We start from the raw sequence: 12,838 nt of genomic DNA, 5'->3' as shown, positions 1-12,838 counted from the left end.
TCTAAATGGTGAGAGATTGCAGAACTCAGATTCAGAGGGATCTGGGTGTCCTAGTACATGAGTCGCAAAAGGTTAGTATGTAGGTAATTAGGAAAACTAATAGAATGTTATAATTTATTGTGAGGGGAATTGATTCCAAAAGTAGGGAGGTTCAGTTGTACAGGGTATTGGTGAGATCACATCTAGAGTATTATGTACAGTACTGGTCTCCTTATTTAAAAAAGATGTAAATGCGTTAGAACCAGTTCAGAGAAGGTTTACTAGACTAATACCGGGAATGGGCAGCTTGTCTTATGAGGAAAGGCTGGAAGGTTAGGCTTGTATCCAATGGAATTTAGGAGAGTAAGAGGCAACTTAATTGAAACCTTTAAGATCCTGAGGGATCTTGACAGGGTGGATGTGGAGAGGATGTTTCCTCTTGTGGGAGAATCTAGAATTAGGAGTCACTGTTTAAAAATAAGGGGCAGCTCATTTAAGACAGAGATGAGGAGAAATTTTTTCTCAGAGAGTTGAGAGTCTTTGGAACTCTGCTTCTACCATCTTTGAGGAAGAGAGTCTTTGAATATATTTAAGGCAGAACTAGATATATTCTTGATTAATAAGGGGGTGAAAGGTTATCAGAGGTTACTTCAGATCAGCCACGATCTTATTGAATGGTGGACTAGGCTAGATGGGCCAAGTGGCCTACCCCTGCTCTTAATTCATATGTTCTTGTGTTCATATGTTCGTATGTAGGAGGTTATTTAAGGACCTGTCACCACAATTAGCAGAGCTGTCCCTGGCCTTGCCAGCTTACCCCCTTCAATTTCACTGCCTACACCTTCCCATTAATATCAGGATGAAACTACACCAAACAGAAAAGCAAATTGGGAAAAAAAGGAATGAATGATGTATAAATTTCAATTTATTTTCAATCTTCCTCCCTCTCTGAACTTGGATCATCTGTTCTGAGGTGTCTCATGTACTGTGAGCTGGTTGGAATGTGAATCGATTACCTTCTGATTTCATGTGGCTCCCTCAGGAAAGGTGCCTGTACCCAATGGAGTTTAGTTGAATGAGAGGTGAACTTATTGAAACATATAAAATCTTGATGGGCCTCAGCATGGCGAATTTTCTTGTGGACCAGAAGGTGAAGGAGTGCTTGGTTTTCCCTTGCTAACTTATCTCCCCTGATCGTAGAAAGATGCCTCACCAATCCTGGCACTGACCACTTAGCCACCCTCTTTTAATCTCAGAAATGCTTCACCTCTTCCCAATCATGGCCTTGAGTTTTCCTGACCATTAACTGCTGGTCACTACAATCACAGATCCCCAGTGCGGCCCCCCGCCACTTGTTTGTGTTCATGCTCACTGGCTGGGCTGTCAATCTGATCAGGCGGAAATCTGCAGGAGGATGCTTCCACTTATGGGCGAGACTGGAACCAGGGAACACAGGTTTCAAATAAGAGATCTCCCATTTAGGATAGAGATGAGGAGAAATTTTCTGAGGGTCGTTAGCCTGTGGAGTTCACTACTTCAGAGAGCTGTGGAGGCTGGGTCATTGAATATATTCAAGGCTGGGTCATTGAATATGTTCAAGGCGGAGTTAGACAGATTCTTGATTGGCAAAGGAGTCAAGTGTTATGGGCGCAGGCAGGAAAGTTGGAAGGATCTGCCATGATCATATCAAGTGGCAGAACAGGTTCAAGGGACCAAATGGTCTACTCCAAATTCAGATGTTTGTATGCATGTGCGATGGCTCCCGTGACACCTTCTAGGTTGACCACAACCATGCAGTGGATAGAACCCAGTGGAAACAGCTTGAAATGAATTCACTAGCTTCCCTGTAAACAGTTTGATCAAAAACCATTTCTTTTTTGCAGTTTTTTCTTTTTTGCTTTAAAGCCTTACAATAATGTCAGATTGCTGGATTCCCAAAATGTTACAGGGTTTTGTACCTGTGGAGGCAGGACAGCCATTTCTCTCTCTGTTCTGGTGAGCTGTAATGAAAAAAAATCTATTAATTTTCAAAAATAGCACCAAGTCTTCTTAGTGTAGAACATAATTCACAACAAAAAGAGTTTCCTCATATTAAACTATATGATCTAGATGTCACATCAATGTCTAAAATACAGGATAATACACTTCTTGGAATACACTATTTAGTTTAATTATAGACAGAAAAGGATTTTATTTTTTGCCTCCCTTAGAACTTTTTATATTAGTTACTGGCAGTTCTACAATCAGCTAAACAGACAACAGCAGCACGATATAAAGCAATCTTTCAAGGATTTGTAAACATTGGTCTTTTTGCCCTGTCCAATGTGAGTAAGCATGGCATAAATTTCAAGTTCTGCCTCACGTCATTGAACAAATACAGCCCCTGGTTTGCTTTCTGTCTTTGAAATACAGCATCCTTAACTGACCTGTATTTTCCCCTTTCAAAACTAGCTCAGCTTATTATATCTGATTATTAATTTGAAGCTCGTTGATGGATATGTTCATTAATTCCACATTTAGATTATACCTATGATAGCTTCAATTAAAATGCTGCCTGGAAATGACCTAGTTTACATCACACCTATACCATGATCACAGATACGAACGGCTAGTTCTTGGCACCTGCGGAACTACGATCCTAATAAAATTAAGTACTGATCTACACAAAATAAGATCGCTAATTATGTTTAACCAAATCAAAAAATGCCCATTGAGCAGATTGCCATTGTTCTGATCCAATCAGCTTGGATCCTAGAACTATATCCCTACCTGAAAGTAGCCACACAATTAGTCGTGGGCCAACCCATCACAAAGGAAAGTTCTGGACTTGTGCTCCCTTCACACACTTCATCCATGCAGGTCGCCATCCACACCTGGCAAATTTTGACACGTTTCTTCAGCTTGAATTGAGATGCAGATCTACAAATGTAACCAATATATTGTACGAGTTATTTTAAACCATCCTATCACTCATTCACCCTTATTAAACAGGCCATCAACAATTTAGTGTCTTAACTTGCCCTCTTCCATACATTAAAGCAAGGTGTGACTTTCCTTTTACTATTTGCTGAGCTCACTGATCAATCAGCTTCTTTCCAAATTTTCTCAGCGTCACACTCACTTTTCCTTCTACTGAGTTAAAATGGAAGTTTCTGGTGAGTCTGGATTTTGTCAATTCACTGACAAGACCTAATCATAATATTGGTTGTTTAAATAGCATATCTGAATTAAAGGTGCGTCTATTTTTCTTAGTATTCTATGTTGACCTTTCCCTGCAAATCAATGTTTAGAATTCCGTGCAGGCTCCTGTTATTTTTTCTGAATTGAGTTTTACTGGGATGATAGAAGTTCTACCGCTGGTGCCAAGAGTGGGACGTGAGGGGATGATTCCTGTTGGCCGACACTGGAACTCGGGGCATATTCCCATGGGCGGCCAATTAAGTGGCCACTGCCATTGCCGTTCCTTTTAAAGAGTAGCCCAATCCCAGGAGTTGCCTGCTAAATCTCAGGGCTAGCAGCTCCTTTGAAGAGGGCTATGCAGGACTGGGGATTTCCAGGGCCAGGGAGGCTGGGGGAGGCAGTGGGGGGAGTGATGTGGCGTGGGTGCTGGGGGAGGAGGCGACGTTAAGTACCAATGGTGCTGTTGCTGCAGGGTGGCTATTGCTGCCAGGGCATGGAGTGCTCAACAAAGAGGGCACCTCCCATAGCCCACTAGGTTTCACTGTGCAGTTTGTCAACATGACAGTGTGCACAATAACATGGGCATAATGCTCCGAGGCAGGGAGTGGCCTTTTCCACATCTGGCAAAATGGCATGGATGTGGGAAGACATTGGGGATGGTGGGGTGGGGGGAGTGGGGGTGTGCGGGAGGTGCACATAGAGCTGGTAACATTCTGGTCTGTACTTCACTTTAGTTATTTTTCTGTGCATAGTAAAAGATATGGACTGCCGAACCCCTTACAGGGAATTTAGTCCCTGAACTCTGCTTGGCATTTTCATTATCTTATCAGTATATGGTCCAGTTTTGTACCATTTTGGGAAGGGCTGTATAAGAAAACACACCTGTTTCACAGAAGCAAAAGAGAATTGTTAAAGGATTAATAAAGTTTGAACTGTATCAGAAGTTACATCCAGCATTGAAAGGTGTTTTCTAAATACAGAAAGTAACAAAAATTTCCTTATCAATGTGAAGCTAACTGTCATAAGTCTAGCCATATTTAAATGATAAATGAATAGTTTATTCTGTGTCCAGGAGTTTAAAGACAAACACACAAGAAGAAATGTTGCAATTTTCTTCCCCCTCACAGAGACAGTTACATGGGTATGTTTTACCACAGATTCATCTCAGGTTGCTGGTACCCATGTTGTTTATGTCCTTTCCATAGAAGCTCCTTTTATCCTCTATTACTTTTGTGAAATCTCTAGAAAACATTACAACTGAACTCTTCTATAGTTCGTAATCCACTCGAACTCTAGGTTTGATCCTTATTTTGGGCTAAGCTAGCTAATCTTCGCTAGGAAGATGTTGGAGTCAGTGCCAGAGGAAACACGATTCCTACTTCGGATCATAATTCAATGACCCTGCTGGAAAGTAGAAGTCAATGTCAAGTGAGGTCAGGGCCAGTTCCCATGTTCCTGTGGCTGCAAGGCATGCTGGCGCCGAGTGTTTGGCCACACACATAGAATGACTGCTCAAAGTAGAGCATCAAAGATTTGCTGGCACACATAGGATGGTAGCCCTGGAAAGTTAACTAGTCAATAGCAATACTTTCTAGATTTCTGATGAAAGATCATTGACCTGAAACATTACTCCTGTTTCTCTCTCTCTCCACAGATACTACCAAACCTGTTAGTATTTGCAACATTTTCTGCTTTTATTTCAGAGTTCAAGCTACCACAGTATTGTGCTTTTATTTATGGGTAACTAGCTTGACGAGTTGAGGAAAGGAATAGGGGAGGAAAAAAAATCAAATGCTGTTGTGATCATGCCACTACACTTTATTTGGTCAGTTTACATTAACAATTAATTTTCCTTTAATATTCCATAGCAAACAATCTGTTGATTAAATCAACCTTGAAATGATATATAAATGATGTATAATTTACTGATTCAAACTTGAAAATATTTTCCCATCAGCTAAGCTTATATTTGGTAGACTGTCTGGCATGATTTGCTGCAACATTGCCCCAGTGCATATGTAGGAGGTGCTGACACATAGTAAATGGAACATTTTGTGCACGGAGAAAAGTAACACGTCAGAGGTTCAGTTGAGTTTTGAAGATTGAACAAACCAAAAAGAGTAGATGAATCTAAAGGTCTCATATTTTAACAAAAAGACTACATTTTGCACATAAATCAAGTTTATTCAGAATATAACATCCTGTTTTATTGCGGTATTTTGGGGTCGCTCTCCTAGCCTATGTAGGCTGGCTGCTGATTTTTACTAATTCCTTACTGATTTTTCAGTGTGAGACATTCATAGAACATGGGTGAGAGGCAGCACTATTCCAATCTTCCCCATACTCTGAAGTTGGGCTATTTTCTATCAGGAGGAGAAACCAGTTTCAGAGTACAAGGTGCACTGGGATACCACTACTTCTCAGCAGTTCTCTGAATCAGTCTGTGAGCGACACAGCAGAAGGGAGAGCTGATTGGCACAAACCGGAAGGCCAGAAAGAGGCTAACTGACTCAACTTAAAGCTGGGGTCAAAATACCAGGAGACTGGAATAAGGAACTTTGAGAAAAATCAGGCCAGATAATGAAGGAACGCTATGTAAAAAAAACACACAGAAGAGGGACAAAGGCATGAGGAGAAGCATAAGAGGCGTGAAATACAAGGAGAAATCATGAAGAGCTTTAAAGGTATAAATAACTCACACTAAACACTTAAGAGGTTAGAGACATTAAAAGGAGGGAAATTATTTTTCCCTATGAGTTGAAGAAGAGTGGGAACAGCTTCTCACTACTTACCCCATCCATACCCCTCAGGATCTTGAATACCTCAATCAAGTCTCCTCTCAGCCTTCTTTTCTCCAAGGAAACACTCCCAATCTCTCCAATCTATCCTCATAGCTACAGCTCTTCATCCCAAGAATCATTCTTGTGAATCTCCTCTCTACTCTCTCATTGCCTCTGCATCCTATCTCAAGTATGGTGCCCAGAATTGGACGCAGTACTCCAGATGAGGCCTAACTACTGTCTTATACAAGTTCAACATGACCTCCTTACTATTATACTTAAGGTCCCTATAATAAAGCCTAAGATATTAGATGCTTTATTAACTGGTCTCTCAGCATGACCTGCCATCCACCGAGGTCCCTCTGTTCCTGAACCTCCTTTAGAGTTTCTCCCTTTATTTTATACTGTCTTGCCATATTCTCCCTGCCCAAGTGAATCACCTCACACTGCTCTGCATTGAACTTCATCTGCCATTTGTCTGCCCAATCCATCAACATATCCATGTCCTTTTGAAGTTCAAGATTATCCTCATCACAGCTGACAATGTTTCCAGTCTTCGTAACATCTGCAAATTTTGAAATCATGCCCTGAACACCACAGTCTAGGTCATTAATATGTATCTGGAGAAGCAAGGGTCCCAATACTGATCCCTGGGAACTCTACAATAAACCTTCCTCCAATCTGAAAAACACCCATTAATCACTACTCTTTGTTTCCTGTCACTCAACCAATTTCTTATCTAAGTGCCTACTCTCCCTTTTATTCCATGAGCTAGAATTTTGCTCACAAGTCTGTTGTGTGGCACTATCAAAAATCCATACAAACCACATCTGCAGCATTGCCCTTATCAACCTTCTCTGTTACCTCCTCAAAAAATTCCAGATAGTTAGTTAAATATGATTTTCCCTTAATGAATTCAAGCTGGCTTTCCTTAATTATCCTGCACTTAACTAACTGACTATTGATTTCATCCCAAACTATAGTTTCCATAAGTCTCCCTACCACTGAAGTCAAACTGACCAGTCTGTAGTTGCCAGCTTTATCCTTGCACCCTTTTTTGAATAAGTGTATAACATTTTCAATTCTCCAGTCCTCTGGCATCATCCGTGTGTTTAAGGAAGACTGGAAGGTTATCACTAGTGCCTTTACAATTTCCACTCTCACTTGGATGCATCTCATTCGGTCCTGGTACTTTATCATTTTTAAGTAAAGAGAGCCTTTCTATTTCTCAATTCCTTCTCAATTATAAAGTCTTCTAGTGTGCCAGTTACCTCCTCTGCTAGAAATACACAGGAGGTCTGTCAGCAGCTGTAAGGACAAACAATGGGTTAATGCTTTGATCAGTAGCTGTAATTTAAACTATCTTTTGGTGCCATATTAGTGGCACATTGATGTGGCACAGATGACAGCTGCAATATAATATACTTGCCAGTTTTGCTAAGCTCAGTAACTGGGATCTGCTGGGCTCCAGCTGGGATCCCAGCCTCTGTCTACAGCTGACTGACCAGCATTGTGTGCAATTAGAAAAAAAAAAACTGCAAATACAGAAAACTGAGGGTTCACCTTTAGAGAGGGAATGACTGACACCGTAAATTGTCCTTTCACCTCTAGCTCAGACATGATATTCGAGATGTGGTCTCACCACTGCCCTGTATAACTGAAGCACAACATCCTTACTTTTATGTTCAATTCTTCTCATAAAGGATAGCATTCCATTAGCCTTCTTGATTACCTGTTATACCTGCATACTAACCTTCTGTGACATGTACAAGAATACCTAGATCCCTCTGCACTTTGGAATTCTGCAGTCGTTCTCCGTTTCAGCAATGTGTGTATTTTAATTCTTTCACCTTGGCCTGGTTAACATCTTCTTATTTTGTAAAGGCAGGTGCAAGGTATTTGTTTAGTACCTCAGCTATTTCTCCTGCCTCCACATGCAAGGCCCCTTTTTTTAAATCAAAAACAAAAATACCTGGAAAAACTCAGCAGGTCTGACAGCATCTGCGGAGAGGAATACAGTTACCGTTTCGAGTCTGAATGACTCTTCATCAGAACTAAGAAAAGATAGAAAAGAGGTGGAATATAAGCTGGTTTAAGGGGGGTGGGACAGGTAGAGCTGGAGAGAGGGCCAGTGATAGGTGGAGATTGCCAAAAGATGTCATAGACAAAAGGACAAAGATGTTGATGGTGGTGATATTAGCTAAGAAATGTGCTAAAGGTGACATAAAGGGTGGAAAGCAGGACAAGCAAGGTACAGATAGCCCTAGTGGGGGTGGAAGGGATCGAAATAGGCTAAAAGGTAGAGATAAAACAATGGATGGAAATACATTTAAAAATAATGGAAATAGGTGGGAAAAGAAAAATATATATAAATTATATGAAAAAAGGGGGTGGGGAAGGAGGAGAGAGTTCATGATCTAAAGTTGTTGAACTCAATATTCAGTCCGGAAGGCTGTAAAGTACCTAGTTGGAAGATGAGGTGCTGCTCCTCCAGTTTGCGTTGAGCTTCACTGGAACATTGCAGCAGGCCAAGGATGGACATGTGGGCATGAGAGCAGGGTGGTGTGTTGAAATGGCAAGCGACAGGGAGGTCTGGGTCATGCTTGCGGACAGACCGAAGGTGTTCCGCAAAGCTGTCACCCAGTCTGCGTTTGGTCTCTCCAATGTAGAGGAAACCACATTAGGAGCAGCGAATGCAGTAGACTAAACTGAAGGAAGTGCAAGTGAAATGCTGCTTCACCTGAAAGGAGTGTTTGGGCCCTTGGACGGTGAGGAGGGGGGGGGGAAGTAAAGGAGCAGGTGTTGCACCTTCTGCGGTTGCATGGGAAGGTGCCGTGGGAGGGGGTTAAGGTGTAGGGGGTAATGGGGGAGTGTATTCTTCCTTAAATAAGGAGACCAAAACTGCACATGATATTCGAGATGTGGTCTCACCATTGCCCTGTATAACTGAAGCACAACATCCTTACTTTTATGTTCAATTCTTCTCATAAAGGATAGCATTCCATTAACCTTCTTGATTACCTGTTGTACCTGCATACTAACCTTCTGTGATATGTACAAGAATATCTCGATCCCTCTGTACTTTGGAATTCTGCAGTCGTTCTCCGTTTCAGCAATGTGTGTATTTTAATTCTTCCAGCCAAAGTGAATAGCTTCATATTTCCTGCATTATACTCCATCTCCCAGATCTTTGCTCAATTACTCAACTTATCTATATCTGCCTGCAACTTCCTTATGTCCTCTTCACAACCTACTTTCCTACCTTTATTTGTGTCATCTGCAAATTTAGTTATCATGCCTTCACTCCCCTCATCTAAGTCATTGATGTAAATTGTAAAAAGTTGAGGCCCCAGTACACACCCCTGTGGGACTCCACTCATCACATCCTGCCAATCAGACAAAGACCCATTTATGCATACTCTGTTTTCTGCCAGCCAATCTTCTATCCAGGCTAATATGTTACCCCCTATGCTATGAGCTTTTATTTCCTACAATAACTGCACCTTATCACATTCTTTCTGGAAATCCAATTTCAGCATATTTACATGTTCCCCTCCATCCACCCCACATGTTACTCTTCAAAGAACTCCAATAATTTGGTTAAACATGATTTTGCTTTCAATAAAACCATGCTAACTCTTCCCAATTGTCTTGAGTTTTTCCAAGTGCCCAGCTATAACCTCTTTAATGATCGACTTTAATAACTTCCCCATGACAGTCATCAAGCTAACTTGGTTTATAGTTTCCTGCTTTCTGCCTACCTCACTTCTTGAATAGAGGGGTTATATTTGCTACTTTCCAGTCTGATGGAACCTTTCCAGAATCTAGGGAATTTTGAAAAATTAACAATGCATCTACTACCTCAGCACCTCTTTTAAGACCCTTAATTTAAAACCCTCTCTGCTTCCCTATTTATCCTGTTCACAAGAACACTGGTCCCAGCCTCTTTCAGTTGTAGACCATACCAACAGTACAGCCCCCAATATCCCTGTACTAGTCCCAGTACCCCACAAACCGGAACCCACTTCTCCCTCACCAATCTTTTGAGGCACGTATTCATCTCTCTAATTTCATGTAACTTATGTCAATTTGCATGCAGCTCAGGTAATAACCCAGAGATTATAACCTTTGAGGTTCTGCTTTTCAATTTAGTGCCTAGCTCTCATACTCTCTATGCAGATCCTATTCCTTAATTCTACCTATGTCTTTGGTACCTACATGGACCACAACAGCCAGATCGTCCCCCTCCCACTGCAAGTTCCTCTCCAGCCCTAAGCAGATATCCTGAACCTTGGCACCAGGCAGGCAACACAGTCATCTGGACTCTCACTCTTTGCTACAAAGTAGTGCCAATCCCCCTCACTATACTATCCTCTACCACCACTATGTTCTTTTTTGCTCCCCCAACTTGAAGGGCTTCCTGTACCACAGTGCCATGGTCAATTTGCTCATCCACACAAGCTGAGAGAACCTGAAACCTATTGGACAATTGCAGAGGCTCACACTCTTGCACTCCTACCTCTTGGGTCCCCTTATCCACCTCACTAGCAGTCACACCCTTCTGTTCCTGACCACCAACCAAATCAGAAGACCCCATCCTAAGTACAAAGCATCCAGATAACTTTCCCCCTCCCTGATATGTCACAGACTCTGCAGCTGAGCTCCAGCTCAATGACTCTGAGCCAAAGTTCCTCAAGTCGCAAACACTTACTACAGACAGGTTTGCCCCAGATCACAATGTTATCCAGGAAGTCCCACATGCTGCAGCCTTGACATCACCTGTCCTGCCATCCTTACTGTGTTTTAAATAATTACTTAATTATATTAATTACATATGTTGCTTTTTAAATATATTTTAACTTTACCACCAATTTGTGTGCTTTTTTAAACCATAGGAATAGAATAGAACTTACCCACTTAGCAGATACTCACCAAACAGCTAGCTTTTTTCCCTATGGTAGAGCAAGAACAAATTCCTATTGGGTGAAAAAGATAGAAAAAGGAAGCAAATACCCCCTTCCGTTTCTTCATGGAACTCCCCTTCTCATCAAGTTCCAAGTCTTTACTCAGTTAGCTCAGCTACACTCCCTTTGCCTTGGCTGCACTAAGGAACCCTGAATTTATAATAAACTGAACTGGGACAACAGTAACCAGATTCAACCAGTTAGCTAATTAACTACTCAGCTCCTACAGCTGAGAGTGAATTTACCCTTTCTAAGCTGCAAGAAAGAACAAATTTAGCCTGCTTACACAGTATTTTCCAATTACCGCTAATTACAGACTAGATTAGATTTTAAGAGCAAAATTTAAGAACAAAATGAACAGTTAAAACTCCCCCTCTTACCAAATCCAAGTCTTCACTCAGTTACCTAAGCTGCGCTCTGTTAACATTTGGCTCATATTTCTACGATGCAATGGTACATATCAAAGTACCTTGGCACTGTGTGCAACAATACAAATTAAAAGTGTTGCCCCAATTGATGAAGACTTGAGACAAAACGGATGTCTAAGGGGCCAATAAGTAATAAATTGGAAGGAACATGTACACACATTGCAAGCTTGGCCTAAATAGCCAAGTGGTTATGGTACTGGGTTTGTAACCCCAAGATCAAGAGTTCAAATCTCACAATGGTAAACTATGAAACAATGTAACTTCATCTGAAACAGATGGAAATGTGTTTGTACTCGAAAGAGTTACAAAGTGGTAAAGGCAGCTGGCTCGTTGGTCTAGCGGTATGATTAAGCTTGGCCTAAATAGCCAAGTGGTTATGGTACTGGGGTTGTAACCCTAAGATCAAGAGTTCAAATCTCACAATGACAAACTATGAAACAATGTAACTTCATCTGAGACAGATGGAAACAGGTTTACTCAAAAAGAGTATCAAAAGTTCAAATCTCACAATGGCAAACTATGAAACAATGTAACTTCATCTGAAACAGATGGAAACAGGTTTACTCAAAAGAGTATCAAAAGTTCAAATCTCACAATGGCAAACTATGAAACAATGTAAATTCATCTGAAACAGATGGAAATGGGTTTGTACTCGAAAGAGTTACAAATGGACTCAAAAGAGTTACACACATTGCAAGTTTTTCAACTAAACAAAATAGGTGACATTCCCTGGTTAATTCCCCAGGACAACAAGAGAGCCAACCTGCCTGGTTTGAACTTAAACCAATCTTGGCAGTCAACAATCCGTTATCAGTTAACTAGTACATTCTCTATGGCAACGCCTTTACCAGAGTCCAATTGCCAACCAATCAGCACTCCTGTCTCATGCAGCATAATTTGTTATTCCCTTTATAATTTGTTATTTTTGTGAATTGCCCTGATGAGTGCAAAACAAAAAGCTTTGCCAGCATGCGCCATTTTCCAGCAAAACTTATATAATAAATTATTTTTTATATTCAAACTGAATCAAAGAGGCCATTGAAACCAATCAGCTCTCCCCTTCACACACTGAGCTGGAATGGTCATCCTAGGCTTACCCATAGCACATTAAGAGAAATACCTTTTAGTATAACCACTAAAAAGTTCCTTTACACAAGAGCAGATAATAAGCTATAATTGTCTCAGCAGCATTACTTTTTAAACAGATTTTTGTCCCCAGTGTTCATAGTCCCAAGCAGGAGTCTGGTTTAAGGATCACCAGAATAATCCAAGATATTGCACCATGAGTGATGGGATAAAGATTACATTAAATTAACAAACTCACTCAGAGGCAGCAAATGCCTGACTTGGGGAAAAAACCCGCGAGTGCAATAGGGGACTTCTGAGATGGGCACATTGAGCATGTTACTGCATTCAACCAATGATGACAGTGGGTACTTTCAATGAAAAGTATTCTGTTCTCCAGTGCTAAGATCGTGAACAGAAAAATGAATTTAAAAATCTTAAA

At 41.1% G+C, this 12,838-nt stretch overlaps 1 protein-coding gene across 2 annotated transcripts in view; it reads right to left on the bottom strand.

Moving 5' to 3' along the window:
- LOC121284249 (rho GTPase-activating protein 20-like) overlaps nt 1-12,838 on the bottom strand; it is a 114,966-nt gene that overhangs the window by 54,750 nt on the left and 47,378 nt on the right. For both annotated transcript variants that reach the window (XM_041199572.1, XM_041199573.1), the window contains 2 exons: nt 2,749-2,898; nt 1,938-1,979 (listed from right to left, as the gene is read on the bottom strand). In XM_041199572.1, the coding sequence (XP_041055506.1) occupies nt 1,938-1,979; nt 2,749-2,898 (192 nt within the window). The remainder of the gene's footprint in view (nt 1-1,937; nt 1,980-2,748; nt 2,899-12,838) is intronic.

This window comes from Carcharodon carcharias, chromosome 11 (genome assembly GCF_017639515.1).
Source record: "Carcharodon carcharias isolate sCarCar2 chromosome 11, sCarCar2.pri, whole genome shotgun sequence".
Lineage (NCBI taxonomy): Eukaryota > Metazoa > Chordata > Chondrichthyes > Lamniformes > Lamnidae > Carcharodon > Carcharodon carcharias.
This window is presented reverse-complemented; position numbering and strand designations above follow the sequence as displayed.